The 21,115-nt window shown below is 51.0% G+C and overlaps 1 protein-coding gene across 2 annotated transcripts in view; it reads right to left on the bottom strand.

The window, feature by feature from the left end:
• The window catches only part of fgd1 (FYVE, RhoGEF and PH domain containing 1), a 124,811-nt gene that overhangs the window by 67,506 nt on the left and 36,190 nt on the right, over nucleotides 1-21,115 (bottom strand). Inside the window, exon 1 of one of the 2 annotated variants that reach the window (XM_042299831.1) lies at nucleotides 8,589-9,142. The exons of the other annotated variant lie outside the window; for it this stretch is intronic. Within the exon in view, the coding sequence (XP_042155765.1) occupies nucleotides 8,589-8,646 (58 nt within the window). The 5' untranslated portion in view covers nucleotides 8,647-9,142. Of the gene's footprint in view, nucleotides 1-8,588; nucleotides 9,143-21,115 lie in introns of those variants that run through there. 2 annotated transcript variants of the gene reach the window in all.

Below are 21,115 nucleotides of genomic sequence, written 5' to 3'. Positions count from 1 at the left end.
CTGGGGGGGCAGGTAGTTTGCCCCCGGTGATACGTTGTGCAGACCACACCACCTTCTGGAGAGCCCTGCAGTTGCGGGCGGTGCAGTTACCGTAACAGGCTGACAGGATGCTCTCAATTGTGCATCTGTAAAAGTTTGTCAGGGTTTTAGGTGACAAGCCAAATTTCTTCAGCCTCCGGAGGTTGAAGAAGGTACTCTGTTGCGCCTTCTTTGCCAATCTGTCTGTGTGGGTGGACCATTTCAGTTCGTCAGTGATGTGTACGCCGAGGAACTTAAAGCTTTCCACTTTCACTGCTGTCCCATCGATGTGGATAGGGGGGTGCTCCCTCTTCTGTTTCCTGAAGAGATTGAATATGTCCGTAAACACACCAGCCAGCTGGTCTGCGCATGCTCTGAAGACGCGGGTAGGGATGCCTTCTGGGCTGGCAGCCTTGCGAGGATTAACACGTTTAAATGTCTTACTCTTGTCGGTCACAGAGAAGGAAAGTCCACAGTCTTTGGTAGCGGGCTGCGTCGGTGGCACTGTATAATCGTCAAAACGGGTGAAGAAGGTGTTTAGTTTGTCCGGAAGCAAGACGTTGATGTCCCCGACGTGTCTGGTTTTCCCTTTGTAATCTGTGATTGTCTGTAGACCCTGACACATACATTGACTGTAGACCCTGACACATACATCTTGTGTCTGAACCGTTGAATTGCGACTTCACTTTGTCTCTATGCTGATGTTTTGCCTGTTTGATTGCCTTACAGAGGGAATGACTACTCTGTTTGTATTCGGCCATATTCCCAGTCACTTTGCCATGGTTAAACACAGTGGTTTGCGCTTTCAGTTTTGTGTGAATGCTGCCATCTATCCATGGCTTCTGGCTAGGGTAAGTTTTAATAGTCACAGTGGGTACAACATCTCCTTCTTGATGAACTCAGTAACCGTCTCAGTGTACACGTCAATATTATTCTCGGAAGCTACCCGGAACATACCCCAGTCTGCATGATTCCGATTGGTCAGACCAGCGTTGAGTAGTCCTTAGCACGGGTACTTCCTGTTTGAGTTTCTGCCTATAGGAAGGGAGGAGCAAAATGGAGTCGTGGTCAGATTTGCCGAAAGGAGGGCGGGGGAGGGAAATGTAGGTATCGCGGAAGTTAGAGTAACAATGGTCGAGTGTTTTCCGAGCGCGAGTCCCACAGTCGATATGCTGACAGAATTTAGGCAGCCTTTTCCTCAAATTTGTTTTGTTAAAATCCCCAGCTACAATAAATGCAGCCTCAGGATATGTGGTTTCCAGTTTACATAAAGTTCAGTGAAGTTCCTTGAGCGCCGTTGTGGTATCGGCTTGAGGGGGAATATACACGGCAGCGTCTATAACCAAAGAGAATTCTCTTGGGAGATAATACGGTCGGCATTGGATTGTGAGGTATTCTAGGTCGGTTGAACAAAAGTACTTGAGTTTATGTATGATGGCTGGACCGATAGTATATCCCGAGAGAGTCAGTGTCATGGAAATTCTAACCACAAAGGAAGATTTTCAAACCATTATACCATTAGCAAAAATGGAGCTAGTAAACAATCGCGCAACATGTGCAACAGTCAAGAGCATAACAAACAAGAGTTGGGTCTCAGCCTTTATAGGAAATTACAACCTCTTTTGTCTATGAGGCAGTTTAGCAGGTGTGTGAGATCATGATGGGAACATGGAGGACAAACAAATGATAACACCAGTTGTGTTACTCCTTGTCGCTGATGCTCAAGCTAACCTCTGTTTTCTTCATATCTCCACACAGCTGTGCCCTTGAAAGATACGAAAAGAACAGGATGGACCAAAAAAACTGGTCTCTCTCAGGTGACACTTTGTCTTTGGCCGCGTGACAGATGTTACTATGGAATACTGGCGTATAATTACAAGCATTTCATAAGTGTCAAAGGCTTTTATTGACAATTACATGAAGTTGATGCATAGAGTCAATAGTTGCAGTGTTGACATTGGCATGCTGTCAATTAACTTCTGGGCCACATCCTGACTGATGGCAGCCCATTCTTGCATAATCAATATTGGAGTATGTCAGAATTTTGGGGGTTTTGTTTGTCCACCCGCCTCTTGAGGATTGACCACAAGTTCTCAATGGGATTAATGTCTGGGGAGTTTCCTGGCCATGGACCCAAAATATCGATGTTTTGTTCCCCGAGCCACTTAGTTATCACTTTTGCCTCAAGGCAAGGTGCTCCATCATGCTGGAAAAGGCATTGTTCGTCACCAAACTGTTCCTGGATGGTGGGAGAAGTTGCTCGCTGCGGATGTGTTGGAACCATTCTTTATTCATGGCTGTGTTCTTAGGCAAAATTGTGAGTGAGCCCACTCCCATGGCTGAGAAGCAACCCCACACATGAATGGTCTCAGGATGCTTTAATGTTGGCATGTCACAGGACTGATGGTAGCGCTCACCTTGTCTTCACTGGACAAGCTTTTTTTTCGGACCCCAAACAATTGGAAAAGGGATTCATCAGAGAAAATGACTTTACCCCAGTCCTCAGCAGTCCAATCCTTGTACCTTTTGCAGAATATCAGTCTGTCACTGATGTTTTTCCTGGAGAGAAGTGGCTTCTTTGCTGCCCTTCTTGACACCAGGCCATCCTCCAAAAGTCTTCACCTCACTGTGTGTGCAGATGCACTCACACCTGCCTTCTGCCATTCCTGAGCAAGCTCTGTACTGGTGGTGCCCCTATCCCGCAGCTGAATCAACTTTAGGAAATGGTCCTGGTGCTTGCTGGACTTTCTTGAGCGCCCTGAAGCCTTCTACACAATTGAACCGCTTTCCTTGAAGTTCTTGATGATCCGATAAATGGTTGATTTAGGTGCAATCTTACTGGCAGCAATATCCTTGCCTGTGAAGCCCTTTTTGTGCAAAGCAATGATGACGGCACGTGTTTCCTCGCAAGTAACCATGGTTGACAGAGGAAGAACAATGATTCGAAGCACCACCCTCCCTTTGAAGCTTCCAGTCTGTTATTCGAACTCAATCAGCATGACAGAGTGATCTCCAGCCTTGTCCTCGTCAACACCTGTGTTAACGAGAGAATCACTGACTTGATGTCAGCTGGTCCTTTTGTGGCAGGGCTGAAATGCAGTGGAAATTATTTTTGGGCGATTCAGTTAATTTGCATGGCATTGGGACTTTGCAATTAATTGCAATTCATCTGATCACTCTTCAAAACATTCTGGAGTATATGCAAATTGCCATCATGCAAACTGAGGCAGCAGACTTTGTGAAAATTAATATTTGTGTCATTCTCAAAACTTTTGGCCACAACTGTACAGGTTCAAGGCTCACACAAACAATGTTCATAACAGAGTTTGTAATTTTGCTACAATACTAGATAGCTAGCTAGCTGGCTAGCAAAATCCACTGAGATAGGGAAAATCTTGCTCGTAAAACCTTTCTTTAATAAAGGCCAGCACCAGTGGTAGAGTATATCAGCATTGTTGGGCAACAGCTTGAGGAAAAGGAAAGTAACATTAAAGAATGTAAAACGTTGTCTGAATGTACCTATCATTTCTACTCTGTCACAACTATCTCCTCCCTTACTTTTTCATTTGTTGTCATGCCAACAGAAGTGCATTCCAAGAGCTCCCCGTATTCCATTCATAACATTAGAATTATAGTTATATTTCTATCATTCCAACAGTTTAACAAAGTGTTTGGATCTAGAATCAAAGGTCAAATAAATCGCTATTAGATGTTTTGGCCATGCCGTGCACCCATAATGCCATTTATAATCTATAATACTGGGAACATACCCTGATGTTTCACAGTATAGCTGGGTTTTAGTCCACAGGGCTTCTTCATGCAGACATACACGCGCACGCTCACAGACTCACACTCACACAGGCGCTCACACACACACGCGCAAAAACACGCACTCTCACACACACACACGCAGGCTCACACACACACGCACTCTCACACGCAGGCTCACACGCACACACACACACACACACACCACTAATACAGCCTGTCACACCACTAGTACAGTCTGTCACACCACTAATACACCACTAGTACAGTCTGTCACACCACTAGTACAGTCTGTCACACCACTAGTACAGTCTGTCACACCACTAATACAGTCTGTCACACCACTAGTACAGTCTGTCACACCACTAGTACAGCCTGTCACACCACCAGTACAGTCTGTCACACCACTAATACAGTCTGTCACACCACTAGTACAGTCTGTCACACCACTAATACAGTCTGTCACACCACTAGTACAGTCTGTCACACCACTAGTACAGTCTGTCACACCACTAGTACAGCCTGTCACACCACTAATACAGCCTGTCACACCACTAATACACCACTAGTACAGCCTGTCACACCACTAATACAGTCTGTCACACCACTAATACAGTCTGTCACACCACTAGTACAGTCTGTCACACCACTAGTACAGTCTGTCACACCACTAATACAGTCTGTCACACCACTAGTACAGTCTGTCACACCACTAATACAGTCTGTCACACCACTAATACAGTCTGTCACACCACTAGTACAGTCTGTCACACCACTAGTACAGCCTGTCACACCACCAGTACAGTCTGTCACACCACTAATACAGTCTGTCACACCACTAGTACAGTCTGTCACACCACTAATACAGTCTGTCACACCACTAGTACAGTCTGTCACACCACTAGTACAGTCTGTCACACCACTAGTACAGCCTGTCACACCACTAATACAGCCTGTCACACCACTAATACACCACTAGTACAGCCTGTCACACCACTAATACAGTCTGTCACACCACTAATACAGTCTGTCACACCACTAGTACAGTCTGTCACACCACTAGTACAGTCTGTCACACCACTAATACAGTCTGTCACACCACTAGTACAGTCTGTCACACCACTAATACAGTCTGTCACACCACTAATACAGTCTGTCACACCACTAGTACAGTCTGTCACACCACTAGTAGTCTGTCACACCACTAGTACAGTCTGTCACACCACTAGTACAGTCTGTCACACCACTAATACAGTCTGTCACACCACTAGTACAGTCTGTCACACCACTAGTACAGTCTGTCACACCACTAATACAGTCTGTCACACCACTAGTACAGTCTGTCACACCACTAATACAGTCTGTCACACCACTAATACAGTCTGTCACACCACTAGTACAGTCTGTCACACCACTAGTACAGTCTGTCACACCACTAGTACAGTCTGTCACACCACTAATACAGTCTGTCACACCACTAGTACAGTCTGTCACACCACTAATACAGTCTGTCACACCACTGGTACAGTCTGTCACACCACTAGTACAGCCTGTCACACCACTAATACAGCCTGTCACACCACTAATACACCACTAGTACAGCCTGTCACACCACTAATACAGTCTGTCACACCACTAATACAGTCTGTCACACCACTAGTACAGTCTGTCACACCACTAGTACAGTCTGTCACACCACTAATACAGTCTGTCACACCACTAGTACAGTTTGTCACACCACTAATACAGTCTGTCACACCACTAATACAGTCTGTCACACCACTAGTACAGTCTGTCACACCACTAGTAGTCTGTCACACCACTAGTACAGTCTGTCACACCACTAGTACAGTCTGTCACACCACTAATACAGTCTGTCATACCACTAGTACAGTCTGTCACACCACTAGTACAGTCTATCACACCACTAGTACAGTCTGTCACACCACTAATACAGTCTGTCACACCACTAATACAGTCTGTCACACCACTAATACAGTCTGTCACACCACTAGTACAGTCTGTCACACCACTAATACAGTCTATCACACCACTAGTACAGTCTGTCACACCACTAATACAGTCTGTCACACCACTAGTACAGTCTGTCACACCACTAGTACAGTCTGTCACACCACTAATACAGCCTGTCACACCACTAGTACAGTCTGTCACACCACTAATACAGTCTGTCACACCACTAATACAGTCTGTCACACCACTAGTACAGTCTGTCACACCACTAGTACAGTCTATCACACCACTAGTACAGTCTGTCACACCACTAATACAGTCTGTCACACCACTAATACAGTCTGTCACACCACTAATACAGTCTGTCACACCACTAGTACAGTCTGTCACACCACTAGTCTATCACACACTAGTCAGTCTGTCACACCACTAATACAGTCTGTCACACCACTAGTACAGCCTGTCACACCACTAATACAGCCAATAATAACATGGACAGAGGTTCAGTGGATTGATAATGCACTGGCGTTGAGTATACTGTAAGACTGGCTATATGGCAATACGGCAATCATATCACACACAACCACAAATATACACACGTATACACACACACACACACACTCATAACACGCATATACACACACACACACTCATAACACGCATAAACACGCAGAACACACACACACCGCCACGAATATACACACATATACACACACACGCAGAACACACATTCACACACGCATACACATGCAGAACACACACGCATACACACCTAACAATAGTGCACACACAGATTGACACAGCATTAAAGTATGACCTCCATGTACACACAGAGAGAGACCAGCCTGAGACCAGCCTGATATCTGCCTGATACCTGCCTGAGACCAGCCTGAGACCAGCCGGAGACCAGCCTGATATCTGCCTGAGACCAGCCTGAGACCAGCCTGATATCTGCCTGATACCTGCCAGCCTGAGACCAGCCTGAGACCAGCCTGATACCAGCCTGAGACCAGCCTGAGACCAGCCTGAGACCAGCCTGGTATCTGCCTGAGAACAGCCTGAGACCAGCCTGAGACCAGTCTGAGACCAGCTTGATATCTGCCTAAGACCAGCCTGATATCTGCCTGAGACCAGCTTGATATCTGCCTGAGACCAGCCTGATATCTGCCTGAGACCAGCCTGATACCTGCCTGATATCTGCCTGAGACCAGCCTGATATCTGCCTGAGACCAGCCTGAGACCAGACTGAGACCAGCCTGAGACCTGCCTGAGACCAGCCTGAGACCAGCCTAATACCAGCCTGAGACCAGCCTGAGACCAGCCTGATACCAGCCTGAGACCAGCCTGATACCAGCCTGAGACCAGCCTGATACCAGCCTAATACCAGCCTGAGACCAGCCTGAGACCAGCCTGATATCTGCCTGATACCAGCCTGAGACCAGCCTGATATCTGCCTGAGACCAGCCTGAGACCAGCCTGATACCAGCCTGAGACCAGCCTGAGACCAGCCTGGTATCTGCCTGAGACCAGCCTGATATCTGCCTGATACCTGCCTGAGACCTGCCTGAGACCAGCCTGATACCAGCCTGAGACCAGCCTGATATCTGCCTGATACCTGCCTGAGACCAGCCTGAGTCCAGCCTGGTATCTGCCTGAGAACAGCCTGAGACCAGCCTGAGACCAGCTTGATATCTGCCTGAGACCAGCCTGATATCTGCCTGAGACCAGCCTGAGACCAGCTTGATATCTGCCTGAGACCAGCCTGATATCTGCCTGAGACCAGCCTGAGACCAGCCTGATATCTGCCTGAGACCAGCCTGATATCTGCCTGAGACCAGCCTGAGACCAGACTGAGACCAGCCTGAGACCTGCCTGAGACCAGCCTAATACCAGCCTGAGAACAGCCTGAGACCAGCCTGATACCAGCCTGAGACCAGCCTGAGACCAGCCTGATACCAGCCTAATACCAGCCTGAGACCAGCCTGATACCAGCCTGAGATCAGCCTGATATCTGCCAGAGAACAGCCTGGGACCAGCCTGATATCTGCCTGAGACCAGCCTGAGACCAGCCTGAGACCAGCCTGATATCTGCCTGAGACCAGCCTGAGACCAGCCTGAGAACAGCCTGAGACCAACCTGATATCTGCCTGAGACCAGCCTGAGACCAGCCTGATACCTGCCTGATATCTGCCTGAGACCTGCCTGATATCTGCCTGAGACCAGCCTAATAACAGCCTGAGACCAGCCTGAGACCAGCCTGAGACCAACATACATACATAGAAGCCTAGAATTCCATTTGAAAGACACAGCACAGTGTGTTTTACTATAGAGTATTGAGCTAATGTGCAGCTTGTCATAGCCCATTTCTTACATCCTTTTTTACTAATAGCATTACCCAGTGTTACCCCATTCATTGTGTCCTGGATGATTGTCCTTGAATGGATACAACCAACATTTTGATCACACAGCCATGTCATTTATCCAAATGTCCACTTGCATATGCACATTGTAGGTTACTAACAATAGATTACTTCCCACATTATAAATGAATGTATGCCGTCAATAAATCATTGACACAGTTTTCACTGCTGCCTGCTGCAAACATCACATCACCTGTAGTGATGTGGGTGGATGGATGGCTATGCTCCTTGTTCTTCCATCTGTCTGGGGGACAAGCGCGACCTCGATGCATTACTACATGCAGGCTAGCACACATCCACTGCGGATATGCTGGTCTCCGATCATTAACTGCGCTATTTCACGGGAACAAACAGATAATGCACGGGCACAACAGATGACGGCGAATAAACGAATCCATATTGACTTACCCCGGAGCACACTGGTTTTATCCATGTACATCGCGCAGCAAAACACAAATCCAGTCATTAAAGAAAACGAACGGGAGACAGAATTCCCCCAATCGCGACGGAATAAGAACCTAGACGATGGGACCGAGCCACACAGTTACGGCTGTATTCATATTCCTAAAGCAATCCTTGGCTGTTCTGTGCGCCGCCGAGGAACAGACAGCCAGACTACACAAAATATATAGGTTAGATAATGTAGGTTAAACGGTTGAGAGTGAGGTAAGGCAGTCGGGATTGCCCTCCCTGATCGTCAGAGCGTCGTCGGGCAGCAGCAGCATCCTCTGCTCACTAGTGGCAACCGCAGGAATGCTATTAGCACCATCAAGCACCCGAAAGATTATTCCTCTTGGCGACAAGGGGTACTCGTAAAACGACACGACAGCCTTTCTAATCTATAGTGTTGCAAATGTGGCGCATGAAACTCCATCAATGAAGGCAATTGTACAATTTTTTTTTTTTAAAACAAGTCTCAATGGATAATAAACTAAGATCTTGCGCTGCTGTGTGGCTCCCCCCACCCCTCTCTCTCTCTCTCTCTCTCTCTCTCTCTCTCTCCTCTGCTGTGTGGCTCCTCCACCCCTCCCACCCCTCTCTCTCCTCTCCTCTCCTCTGCTGTGTGCCCCTCCACCCCTCCACCCTCTCACCCTCTCTCTCTCTCTCTCCGCTGCTGTGTGCCCCTCCCACCCCTCTCTCTCTCTCTCTCTCTCTCTCCTCTGCTGTGTGGCTCCTCCACCCCTCTCTCTCTCTCTCCTCTCCTCTGCTGTGTGCCCCTCCACCCCTCTCTCTCTCTCTCTCTCTCTCTCTCTCTCTGCTGTGTGGCTCCACCCCTCCCACCCCTCTCTCTCCTCTCCTCTCCTCTGCTGTGTGCCCCTCCACCCCTCTCTCTCTCTCTCTCTCTCTCTCTCTCTCCTCTCTCTCTGCTGTGTGGCCCCTCCACCCCTCTCTCTCTCTCTCTCTCCTCTGCTGTGTGCCCCTCCACCCCTCCCACCCCTCTCTCTCCTCTCCTCTCCTCTGCTGTGTGCCCCCTCCACCCCTCTCTCTCTCTCTCTCTCTCCTCTGCTGTGTGGCTCCTCCACCCCTCTCTCTCCTCTCCTCTCCTCTGCTGTGTGCCCCTCCACCCCTCTCTCTCTCTCTCTCTCTCTCTCCTCTGCTGTGTGGCTCCTCCACCCCTCCCACCCCTCTCTCTCCTCTCCTCTCCTCTGCTGTGTGCCCCCTCCACCCCTCTCTCTCTCTCTCTCTCTCCGCTGCTGTGTGGCCCCTCCACCCCTCTCTCTCTCTCTCCTCTCCTCTCCTCTGCTGTGTGGCTCCTCCACCCCTCTCTCTCTCTCTCTCTCTCCTCTCCTCTGCTGTGTGCCCCTCCCACCCCTCTCTCTCTCTCTCTCTCTCTCCTCTGCTGTGTGGCTCCTCCACCCCTCTCTGTCTCCCTCTCCCTCTCCTCTGCTGTGTGCCCCTCCACCCCTCTCTCTCCTCCTCTCCTCTGCTGTGTGCCCCTCCCAACCCCCTCTCTCTCTCTCTCTCCTCTCTCTGCTGTGTGCCCCTCCCACCCCTCTCTCTCTCTCTCTCTCCTCTGCTGTGTGGCTCCTCCACCCTCTCTCTCTCTCTCCTCTGCTGTGCTGCCCCTCCACCCCCTCTCTCTCTCTCTCTCTCCCTCTCCTCTGCTGTGTGGCTCCTCCACCCCTCTCTCTCTCTCCTCTCCTCTGCTGTGTGGCTCCTCCACCCCTCTCTCTCTCTCTCCTCTCCTCTGCTGTGTGGCTCCTCCACCCCTCTCTCTCTCTCTCCTCTCCTCTGCTGTGTGGCTCCTCCACCCCTCTCTCTCTCTCTCTCCTCTGCTGTGTGGCTCCTCCACCCCTCTCTCTCTCCTCTCCTCTGCTGTGTGGCTCCTCCACCCCTCTCTCTCTCTCTCCTCTCCTCTGCTGTGTGGCTCCTCCACCCCTCTCTCTCTCTCCTCTCCTCTGCTGTGTGGCTCCTCCACCCCTCTCTCTCTCTCTCCTCTCCTCTGCTGTGTGGCTCCTCCACCCCTCTCTCTCTCTCTCTCTCTCTCCTCTCCTCTGCTGTGTGGCTCCTCCACCCCCTCTCTCTCTCCTCTCCTCTGCTGTGTGGCTCCTCCACCCCTCTCTCTCTCTCTCTCTCCTCTGCTGTGTGGCTCCTCCACCCCTCTCTCTCTCTCTCTCTCTCCTCTGCTGTGTGGCTCCTCCACCCCTCTCTCTCTCTCCTCTCTCCTCTGCTGTGTGGCTCTCCACCCCTCTCTCTCTCTCTATCTCCTCCTCTGCTGTGTGGCTCCTCCACCCCTCTCTCTCTCTCTCTCTCCTCTCCTCTGCTGTGTGGCTCCTCCACCCCTCTCTCTCTCTCTATCTCCTCTCCTCTGCTGTGTGGCTCCTCCACCCCTCTCTCTCTCTCTCTCTCTCTCCTCTGCTGTGTGGCTCCTCCACCCCTCCCACCCTCTCTCTATCCTCTCCGCTGCTGTGTGGCCCCTCCACCCCTCTCTCTCTCTCTCTCTCTCTCTCCTCTCTCTCTGCTGTGTGCCCCTCCCACCCCCTCTCTCTCTCTCTCCTCTCCTCTGCTGTGTGCCCCTCCCACCCCTCTCTCTCTCCTCTCCTCTGCTGTGTGCCCCTCCCACCCCTCTCTCTCTCTCTCCTCTGCTGTGTGGCTCCTCCACCCCTCTCTCTCTCTCTCCTCTCCTCTGCTGTGTGGCTCCTCCACCCCTCTCTCTCTCCTCTCCTCTGCTGTGTGGCCCCTCCCACCCCTCTCTCTCTCTCTCCCTCTCCTCTGCTGTGTGGCTCCTCCACCCCTCTCTCTCTCTCTCTCCTCTGCTGTGTGGCTCCTCCACCCCTCTCTCTCTCTCCTCTCCTCTGCTGTGTGGCTCCTCCACCCCTCTCTCTCTCTCTCCTCTCCTCTGCTGTGTGGCTCCTCCACCCCTCTCTCTCTCTCCTCTCTCTCTCTCTCCTCTCCTCTGCTGTGTGATTCCTCCACCCCCTCTCTCTCTCTCTCTCTCTCTCTCTCTCTCTCTCTCCTCTGCTGTGTGGCTCCTCCACCCCTCTCTCTCTCTCTCTCTCTCCTCTGCTGTGTGGCTCCTCCACCCCTCTCTCTCTCTCTCTCTCCTCTGCTGTGTGGCTCCTCCACCCCTCTCTCTCTCTCTCCTCTCCTCTGCTGTGTGGCTCCTCCACCCCTCTCTCTCTCTCTCCTCTCCTCTGCTGTGTGGCTCCTCCACCCCTCTCTCTCTCTCCCTCTCTGCTGTGTGGCTCCTCCACCCTCCCACCCCCTCTGCTGTGTGGGCCCTCCTCCACCCCTCTCTCTCTCTCTCTCTCTCCTCTCCTCTGCTGTGTGGCCCCCCACCCCCTCTCTCTCTCTCTCTCTCCTCTCCTCTGCTGTGTGCCCCTCCCACCCCTCTCTCTCTCTCTCCTCTGCTGTGTGGCCCTCCACCCCCTCTCTCTCTCTCTCTCTCCTCTGCTGTGTGGCTCCTCCACCCCTCTCTCTCTCTCTCCTCTGCTGTGTGGCTCCTCCACCCCTCTCTCTCTCTCCTCTCCTCTGCTGTGTGGCTCCTCCACCCCTCTCTCTCTCTCTCTCCTCTGCTGTGTGGCTCCTCCACCCCTCTCTCTCTCTCTCCTCTGCTGTGTGGCTCCTCCACCCCTCTCTCTCTCTCTCTCCTCTCCTCTGCTGTGTGGCTCCTCCACCCCTCTCTCTCTCTCTCTCTCTCTGCTGTGTGGCTCCTCCACCCCTCTCTCTCTCTCTCTCTCCTCTGCTGTGTGGCTCCTCCACCCCTCTCTCTCTGTGTGGCTCCTCCACCCCTCCTCTCCTCTGCTGTGTGGCTCCTCCACCCCTCTCTCTCTCTCCTCTCCTCTGCTGTGTGGCTCCTCCACCCCTCTCTCTCTCTCTCTCTCCTCTGCTGTGTGGCTCCTCCACCCCTCTCTCTCTCTCTCTCTCTGCTGTGTGGCTCCTCCACCCTCTCTCTCTCTCTCTCTCTCTCCTCTGCTGTGTGGCTCCCCACCCCTCTCTCTCTCTCTCTCTCTCTCCTCTGCTGTGTGGCTCCTCCACCCCTCTCTCTCTCTCTCTCTCTCTCTCCTCTGCTGTGTGGCCCCCACCCCCTCTCTCTCTCTCTCTCTCTCTCTCTGCTGTGTGGCTCCTCCACCCCTCTCTCTCTCTCTCCTCTCTGCTGTGTAGCCCCCCACCCCTCTCTCTCTCTCTCTCTCCTCTGCTGTGGCTCCTCCACCCCCTCTCTCTCTCTCTCTCTCTCTCTCCTCTCCTCTGCTGTGTGGCTCCTCCACCCCTCTCTCTCTCTCTCCTCTCCTCTGCTGTGTGGCCCCCCTCTCTCTCTCTCCTCTGCTGTGTGGCTCCTCCACCCCTCTCTCTCTCTCTCTCTCTCCTCTGCTGTGTGGCTCCTCCACCCCTCTCTCTCTCTCTCTGCTCTCTCTCTCTCTCTCCTCTGCTGTGTGGCTCCTCCACCCCTCTCTCTCTCCTCTCCTCTGCTGTGTGGCTCCTCCACCCCTCTCTCTCTCTCCTCTCCTCTGCTGTGTGGCTCCTCCACCCCTCTCTCTCTCCTCTCCTCTGCTGTGTGGCTCCTCCACCCTCTCTCTCTCTCTCTCCTCTGCTGTGTGGCTCCTCCACCCCTCTCTCTCTCTCCTCTCCTCTGCTGTGTGGCCCCCCCCCTCTCTCTCTCTCTCCTCTCCTCTGCTGTGTGGCTCCTCCACCCCTCTCTCTCTCTCTCTCTCTCCTCTGCTGTGTGGCCCCCACCCCTCTCTCTCCTCTCCTCTGCTGTGTGGCCCTCCACCCCTCTCTCTCTCTCCTCTCTCTGCTGTGTGGCCCCCCACCCCTCTCTCTCTCTCTCTCTCTGCTGTGTGGCTCCTCCACTCTCCTCTCCTCTGCTGTGTGGCTCCTCCACCCCTCTCTCTCTCTCTCCTCTCTGCTGTGTGGCTCCTCCCCCCTCTCTCTCTCTCTCTCTCCTCTGCTGTGTGGCCCCCACCCCTCTCTCTCTCTCTCCTCTCCTCTGCTGTGTGGCCCCCCCCCCTCTCTCTCTCTCTCTCTCTCTCCTCTGCTGTGTGGCCCCCCCCCCCTCTCCTCTCTCTCTGTGTGGCCCCCGCCTCTCTCTCCTCTCCTCTGCTGTGTGGCTATCCCCACCCTCTCTCTCTCTCTCTCTCCTCCTCTGTGTGGCCCCCACCCCTCCTCTCTCTCTCTCTCTCTCTCCTCCTCTGCTGTGTGCACCCCCACCCCTCTCTCGCTCTCTCTCCTCTCCTCTGCTGTGTGGCTATCCCACCCCTCTCTCTCTCTCTCTCTCTCTCTCTCTCTCTCCGTTGCTGTGTGGCCCCATCTCTCTCTCTCCTCTCCTCTGCTGTGTGACCCCCACACCCCTCTCTCTCTCCTCTCCTGTGTGGCCCCCACCCCTCCCTCTCTCTCTCTCCTGTGTGGCCCCCCACCTCTCTCTCTCTCTACACTGCTGTGTGGCCCCCCACCCCTCTCCTCTGCTGTGTGGCCCCCACCCCTCTCTCTCTCTCCTCTGCTGTGTGGCCCCCCACCCCTCCTCCCTCTCCTCTGCTGTGTGGCCCCCTCCCACCTCTCTCTCTCTCTGTGTGGCCCCCCCACCCCTCTCTCTCTCTACACTGCTGTGTGGCCCCCACTCCGCTCTCCTCTGCTGTGTGGCCCCCACCCCTCTCTCTCTCCTCTCTCTGCTGTGTGGCCCCCCCCTCCCCTCTCTCTCTCCTGCTGTGTGGCCCCCACTGCTGTGTGGCCCCCCCCTCCCTCTCTCTCTCTCCCCTCTCCCTCTGCTGTGTGGCCCCCCACCCCTCTCTCTCTCTCCTCTCCACTGCTCCCTCCCTCTTCCTCCTCTCTCCTCTCTGCTGCTGTGTGGCCCCCCACCCTCTCTCTCTCCTCTCCTCTGCTGTGTGGCCCCCACCCCCTCTCTCTCTCTCTCCACTGCTGTGTGGCCCCCACCCTCTCTCTCTCTCTCTCCTCTGCTGTGTGGCCCCCCCCCCCTCTCCTCTCCTCTGCTGTGTGGCCCCCCCCCCCCTCTCTCTCCTCTCTGCTGCTGTGTGGCCCCCACCCCTCTCTCTCTCTCACTCTGACATCCTCCCTTCATCTATCTCACTCTGAAATCCTCCCTCCATCTATCTCCCCTCCATCTATCTCACTCTGAAATCCTCCCTCCATCTATCTCACTCTGACATCCTCCCTCCATCTATCTCACTCTGACATCCTCCCTCCATCTATCTCACTCTGACATCCTCCCTCCATCTATCTCACTCTGACATCCTCCCTCCATCTATCTCACTCTGAAAACCTCCCTTCATCTATCTCACTCTGAAATCCTCCCTTCATCTATCTATCTCACTCTGACATCCTCCCTTCATCTATCTCACTCTGAAATCCTCCCTTCATCTATCTATCTCACTCTGAAATCCTCCCTCCATCTATCTCACTCTGACATCCTCCCTCCATCTATCTCACTCTGAAATCCTCCCTCCATCTATCTCACTCTGAAATCCTCCCTTCATCTATCTATCTCACTCTGAAATCCTCCCTCCATCTATCTCACTCTGAAATCCTCCCTCCATCTATCTCACTCTGAAATCCTCCCTTCGTCTATCTCCGTTTCCTTGACAACACATTTGAGGTACAGTATATCAGTTTGGTTCTCTGCGGTCGGAACACAACACCCGTTAGACAGACTTGCTGCTCCATCATGCCACTATTGTTCTAGATGAACTATAGGTCTCATTGGCGAGCAAGATTTCAATCGTGCTACAATTGAAAATGATGCTTATTATTGAACTGTTTCTTGACAGTCATTATCGATGGCACAACGTTTCCCACAGACAGGTGACAGCGACAGAACACATCTCAGATAACTAACAGATTGGGGGGGGTCCCCGATTAATGACATTCTGATATATAACATCCAATATCAAAATACTGTACGACAGGCTTTCTGTGTGTGTGTGTGTGTGTGTGTGTGTGTGTGTGTGTGTGTGTGTGTGTGTGTGTGTGTGTGTGTGTGTGTGTGTGTGTGTGTGTGTGTGTGTGTGTGTGGCTGTCATAGATAGTAGGAATTATTGGGCTTCTCCTCCTCCACCCTCTCCATGGCTGTGTCAGGTCACCCTGCTGGGGGTGCTGTGTGAGCAGCTCTCCCCTCCCGCCCTCCTCCCTCTCCTTGGCCCGTGTCAGGTCACCCTGCTGGGGTGCTGTGTGAGCAGCTCTCCCCTCCTTGGCCCGTGTCCCTCTGGGGGTGCTCCCGCCCTCCTCCCTCTCCTTGGCCCGTGTCAGGTCACCCTGCTGGGGGTGCTGAGTGAGCAGCTCTCCCCTCCATCCCTCTAGCCCTGACTCTCTCTACGGCCACTAAATGGAGAGATTTACCCTCTGATTTCCCCAGACAGAGCGCCATCTGCCCACTGTCACCACACACACACACAATACGACAACGGAACATGCAACTCCATGCTAAGATTAAGACAAACACAGAGAGACGAACACACTCACACACACACACACACACACACACACACACACACACACACACACACACACACACACACACACACACACACACACACACACACACACACACACACACACACAACCCTCACACACACACACACACAACCCTCACACACACTCACACACACATAGCCTATTGTACTGTAGACACTAATATAAACTAACACAAATGGTAATAAACACACACAACACAACACAACCCCCCACACACACACACCCCCCCACACACACACACACCCACACACACAACCCCCCACACACACACACAACCCCCCCCCACACACACACACACAACCCCCCACACACACACACACACACAACCCCCACACCCACACACACAGAATTTAATCTGCCATAAGCTGTGACCGTGCCTGCCACATACATCTGATTTGCTGTCACTGCTCTACAGAAGGGCAACAGGATGCTTCACAACAACTACGCATCGATCAAATCAAATCAAATGTATTTATAAAGCCCTTCTTACATCAGCTGATATCTCAAAGTGCTGTACAGAAACCCAGCCTAAAACCCCAAACAGCAAGCAATGCAGGTGTAGAAGCACAGTGGCTAGGAAAAACTCCCTAGAAAGGCCAGAACCTAGGAAGAAACCTAGAGAGGAACCAGGCTATGAGGGGTGGCCAGTCCTCTTCTGGCTGTGCCGGGTGGAGATTAGAAACTTAGAGAGGAACCAGGCTATGAGGGGTGGCCAGTCCTCTTCTGGCTGTGCCGGGTGGAGATTAGAAACCTAGAGAGGAACCAGGCTATGTGGGGTGGCCAGTCCTCTTCTGGCTGTGCCGGGTGGAGATTAGAAACCTAGAGAGGAACCAGGCTATGAGGTGTGGCCAGTGAACAAACCCTTTTAAGCCCACTACAACCCTAACACAATCACAGTACCCATCTCAATTACTATGTATGTCATAAGGACATAATGTGATTGGCTTTAAATAAACCTTAAAATCTTTAGGCATGGTCTGTCCCCCAAATGGACACCCTTATACAGATGCTGGATATTAATTTGATCACTCTGTTGTCGCTCAGAATTTGAGCGAGGTCTGATGTTGGGCGATTAGGCCTGGCTCGCAGTCGGCGTTCAAATTAATCTCAAAGGTGTTTGATGGGGTTGAGGTCGGGGCTCTGTGCAGGCCAGTCAAGTTCTTCCACACCGATCTCGACAAACCATATCTTTATGGACCACGCTTTGTGCGCGGGGGCATTGTCATGCTGAAACAGGAAAAGGACCTTCCCCAAACTATTGTCACAAAGTTGGAATTTTTATAGGCCCGTACCCCTTCAAACATTCAGCCTCCAGCTGTACCCCCTCTAGCACCAGGGTCAGCTGTACCCCCTCTAGCACCAGGGTCAGCTCACTCCCAAATGTTGTTTTTTGCCATCATTGTAAGCCTGCCACACACACACACTATACAACACATTTATTAAACATAAGAATGAGTGTGAGTTTGTCACAACCCGGCTCGTGGGAAGTGACAAAGAGCTCTTATAGGACCAATTTCGATGAGTCTCTCTTGTTCAGATATCGGTAAATGGACTGGATTTTTCACAATTCCTGACATTTAATCCGAGTAAAAATGCCCTGTTTTAGGTCAGTTAGGATCACCACTTTATTTTAAGAATGTGAAATGTCAGAATAATAGCAGAGAGAATGATTTATTTCAGCTTTTCTTTCTTTCATCACATTCCCAGTGGGTCAGAAGTTACACTCAATTAGTATTTGGTAGAATTGCCTTCAAATTGTTTAACTTGTGTCAAACGTTTCGGGTAGCCTTCCACAAGCTTCCCACAATAAGTTGGGTGAAATTTGGCCCATTCCTCCTGACAGAGGTGGTGTAACTGAGTCAGGTTTGTAGGCCTCCTTGCTCACACATGTTTTTCAGTTCTGCCCACAAATGTTCTACGGGATTGAGGTCAGGGCTTTGTGATGGCCACTCCAATACCTTGACTTTGTTGTCCTTAAGCCATTTTGCCACAACTTTGGAAGTATGCTTGGGATCATTGTCCATTTGGAAGACCCATTTGCAGCCAAGCTTTAACTTCCTGACTGATGTCTTGAGATGTTGCTTCAATATATCAACACATCATTTTCTTACCTCATGATGCCATCTATTTTGTGAAGTGCACCAATCCCTCCTGCAACGAAGCACCCCCACAACATGATGCTGCCACCCTCGTGCTTCACGGTTGGGATGGTGTTCTTCGGCTTGCAAGCATCCCCCTTTTTCCCTCCAAACGTAACAATGGTCATTATGGCCAAACATTTCTATTTTTGTTTCATCAGACCAGAGGACATTTCTCCAAAAAGTATGATCTTTGTCCCCATGTGCAGTTGCAAACCGTAGTCTGGCATTTTTATGGCGGTTTTGGAGCAGTGGCTTCTTCCGTACTAAGCGGCCTTTCAGGTTATGTTGATATAGGACTTGTTTTACTGTGGATATAGATACTTTTGTACCTGTTTCATCCAGTATCTTCACAAGGTCCTTTGCTGTTGTTCTGGGATTGATTTGCACTTCTCGCACCAAAGTACGTTCATCTCTAGAAGACAGAATGCGTCTCCTTCCTGATCGGTATGACGGCTGCATGGTCCCATGGTGTTTATACTTGCGTCCTATTGTTTGTACAGATGAACGTGGTACCTTCAGGCGTTTGGAAATTGCTCCCAAAGGATGAACCAGACTTGTGGAGGTTTCTTTTTTCATTTCTTTTGATTGTCCCATGATGTCAAGCAAAGAGTCACTGAGTTTGAAGATCGGCCTTGAAATATATCCACAAGTACCCCTCCAATTAACTCAAATGATGTCAATTAGCCTATCAGAAGCTTCTAAAGCCATGACATAATTTTCTGGAATTTTCCAAGCTGTTTAAAGGCACAGTCAACTTAGTGTGTGTAATCTTCTGACCCACTGGAATTGTGATACAGTAAATTATAAGTGAAATAATCTGTCTGTAAACAATTGTTGGAAAAACGACTTGTGTCATGCTCAAAGTAGATGTCCTAACCGACTTGCCAAAACTATAGTTTGTTAACAAGACATTTGTGGAGTGGTTGAAAAACTGACTCCAACCTAAGTGTATGTAAACTTCCGACTTCAACTGTAGTTGCGGAGGAACTGTAATCCTAGGTTCAGATCATTCAGTCGAGAAACAGGCCAGTCGTGTGAGAAACTGTAATCCTAGGTTCAGATCATTCAGTCGAGAAACAGGCTAGTCGTGTGAGAAACTGTAATCCTAGGTTCAGATCATTCAGTCGAGAAACCGGCCAGTCGTGTGAGAAACTGTAATCCTAGGTTCAGATCATTCAGTCGAGAAACCGGCCAGTCGTGTGAGAAACTGTAATCCTAGGTTCAGATCATTCAGTCGAGAAACAGGCCAGTCGTGTGAGAAACTGTAATCCTAGGTTCAGATCATTCAGTCGACAAACCGACCAGTCGTGTGGGAAACTGTAATCCTAGGTTCAGATCATTCAGTCTAGAAACAGGTCAGTCGTGTGGGAAACTGTAATCCTAGGTTTAGATCATTCAGTCGAGAAACCGGCCAATCGTGTGGGAAACTGTAATCCTAGGTTTAGATCATTCAGTCGAGAAACCGGCCAATCGTGTGGGAAACTGTAATCCTAGGTTTAGATCATTCAGTCGAGAAACCGGCCAATCGTGTGAGCGGGTGGGTGTTAAGAAGCGCAGTTTTGCGGGTTATGTTTCGGAGGACGCATGAGTCGACCTTTGCCTCTCCCAATCCCATTGGGGAGTTGCAGCGATGAGACAAGATCGTAATTGGATCGTAATTGGATCGTAATTGGATCGTAATTGGACATCACGAAATTGGGGAGAAAAATAAATAGGGGGTAAAAAATAAAAATAAACTATTAAACAAATAATTGTATGTTAAAATGTCAAACTAATAATCAAACTAAGAATGACCACATGCTGAGCTGAACCAGGACTGTGTGTAAACAACAAATATACAACAACAGTTTATTTTCTGTTTACACACATTCCAATGATACAGGGCTCCGGAGTGGCGCAGCGGTCTAAGGCTCTGCATCTCATTACTAGAGGCGTCACTACAGACACCCTGGTTCGAATCCAGGCTGTATCAGAACCGGCCGTGATTGGGAGTCCCACAGGGCAGCACACAATTGGGCCGGTGTTCGGGTTGGGCCGGTGTTCGGGTTGGGCCGGTGTTCGGGTTCAGCCGGTGTTCGGGTTGGGCCGGTGTTCGGGTTGGGCCGGTGTTCGGTTGGGCCGGTGTTCGGGTTGGGCCGGTGTCCGGGTTGGGCCGGTGTCCGGGTTGGGCCAGTGTTCGGGTTGGGCCGGTGTTCGGGTTGGGCCGGTGTCCGGGTTGGGCCGGTGTTCGGGTTCGGCCGGTGTTCGGGTTGGGCCGGTGTAGGCCATCATTGTAAATAAGAATTTCTTCTCAACTGACTTGCTTCATTAAATTAGATTTTTATTTTTATTTTGTCCCACTCCTCTTTGATGGCTCTGCGAAGTTACTGTCTGTTGGCGGGAACTGGAACACACTGTCGTACACGTCAATCCAGAGCATCCCGAACATGCTCAATGGGTGACATGTCTGGTGAGTATGCAGACCATGGAAGAACTGGGACATTTTCAGCGTCCAGGAATTGTGTACAGATCCTTGCAACATGGGGCCGTGCATTTTGGGGCGGCAGGGTAGCCTAGTGTATTGAGCATTGGGCCAGTAACCGAAAGGTTACTAGATTGAATCCCCGAGCTGACAAGGTAAAAAATCTGTCGTTTCTGCCCCTATTTTGACAAATCCGTAAGGCTAAAGATGTACGATAAACATACTTTTTCCATGACAGCTCATGGAAGTGTGTGAAACAGAAAAATGAAAACGTGGAAATGTTGCATAACGTTAGTAGTAGCCTTGTAGCCACGTCAAGGACGCATCAACACAGTATTGGCACATTACATTTTGTTACAGACCATCGGAACAAAAGTAAACCTTGAATTTGTAGGTTTAAAATGTCCCTC

The sequence above is a fragment of the Oncorhynchus tshawytscha genome, linkage group LG16 (assembly GCF_018296145.1).
Source record: "Oncorhynchus tshawytscha isolate Ot180627B linkage group LG16, Otsh_v2.0, whole genome shotgun sequence".
Lineage (NCBI taxonomy): Eukaryota > Metazoa > Chordata > Actinopteri > Salmoniformes > Salmonidae > Oncorhynchus > Oncorhynchus tshawytscha.
This window is presented reverse-complemented; position numbering and strand designations above follow the sequence as displayed.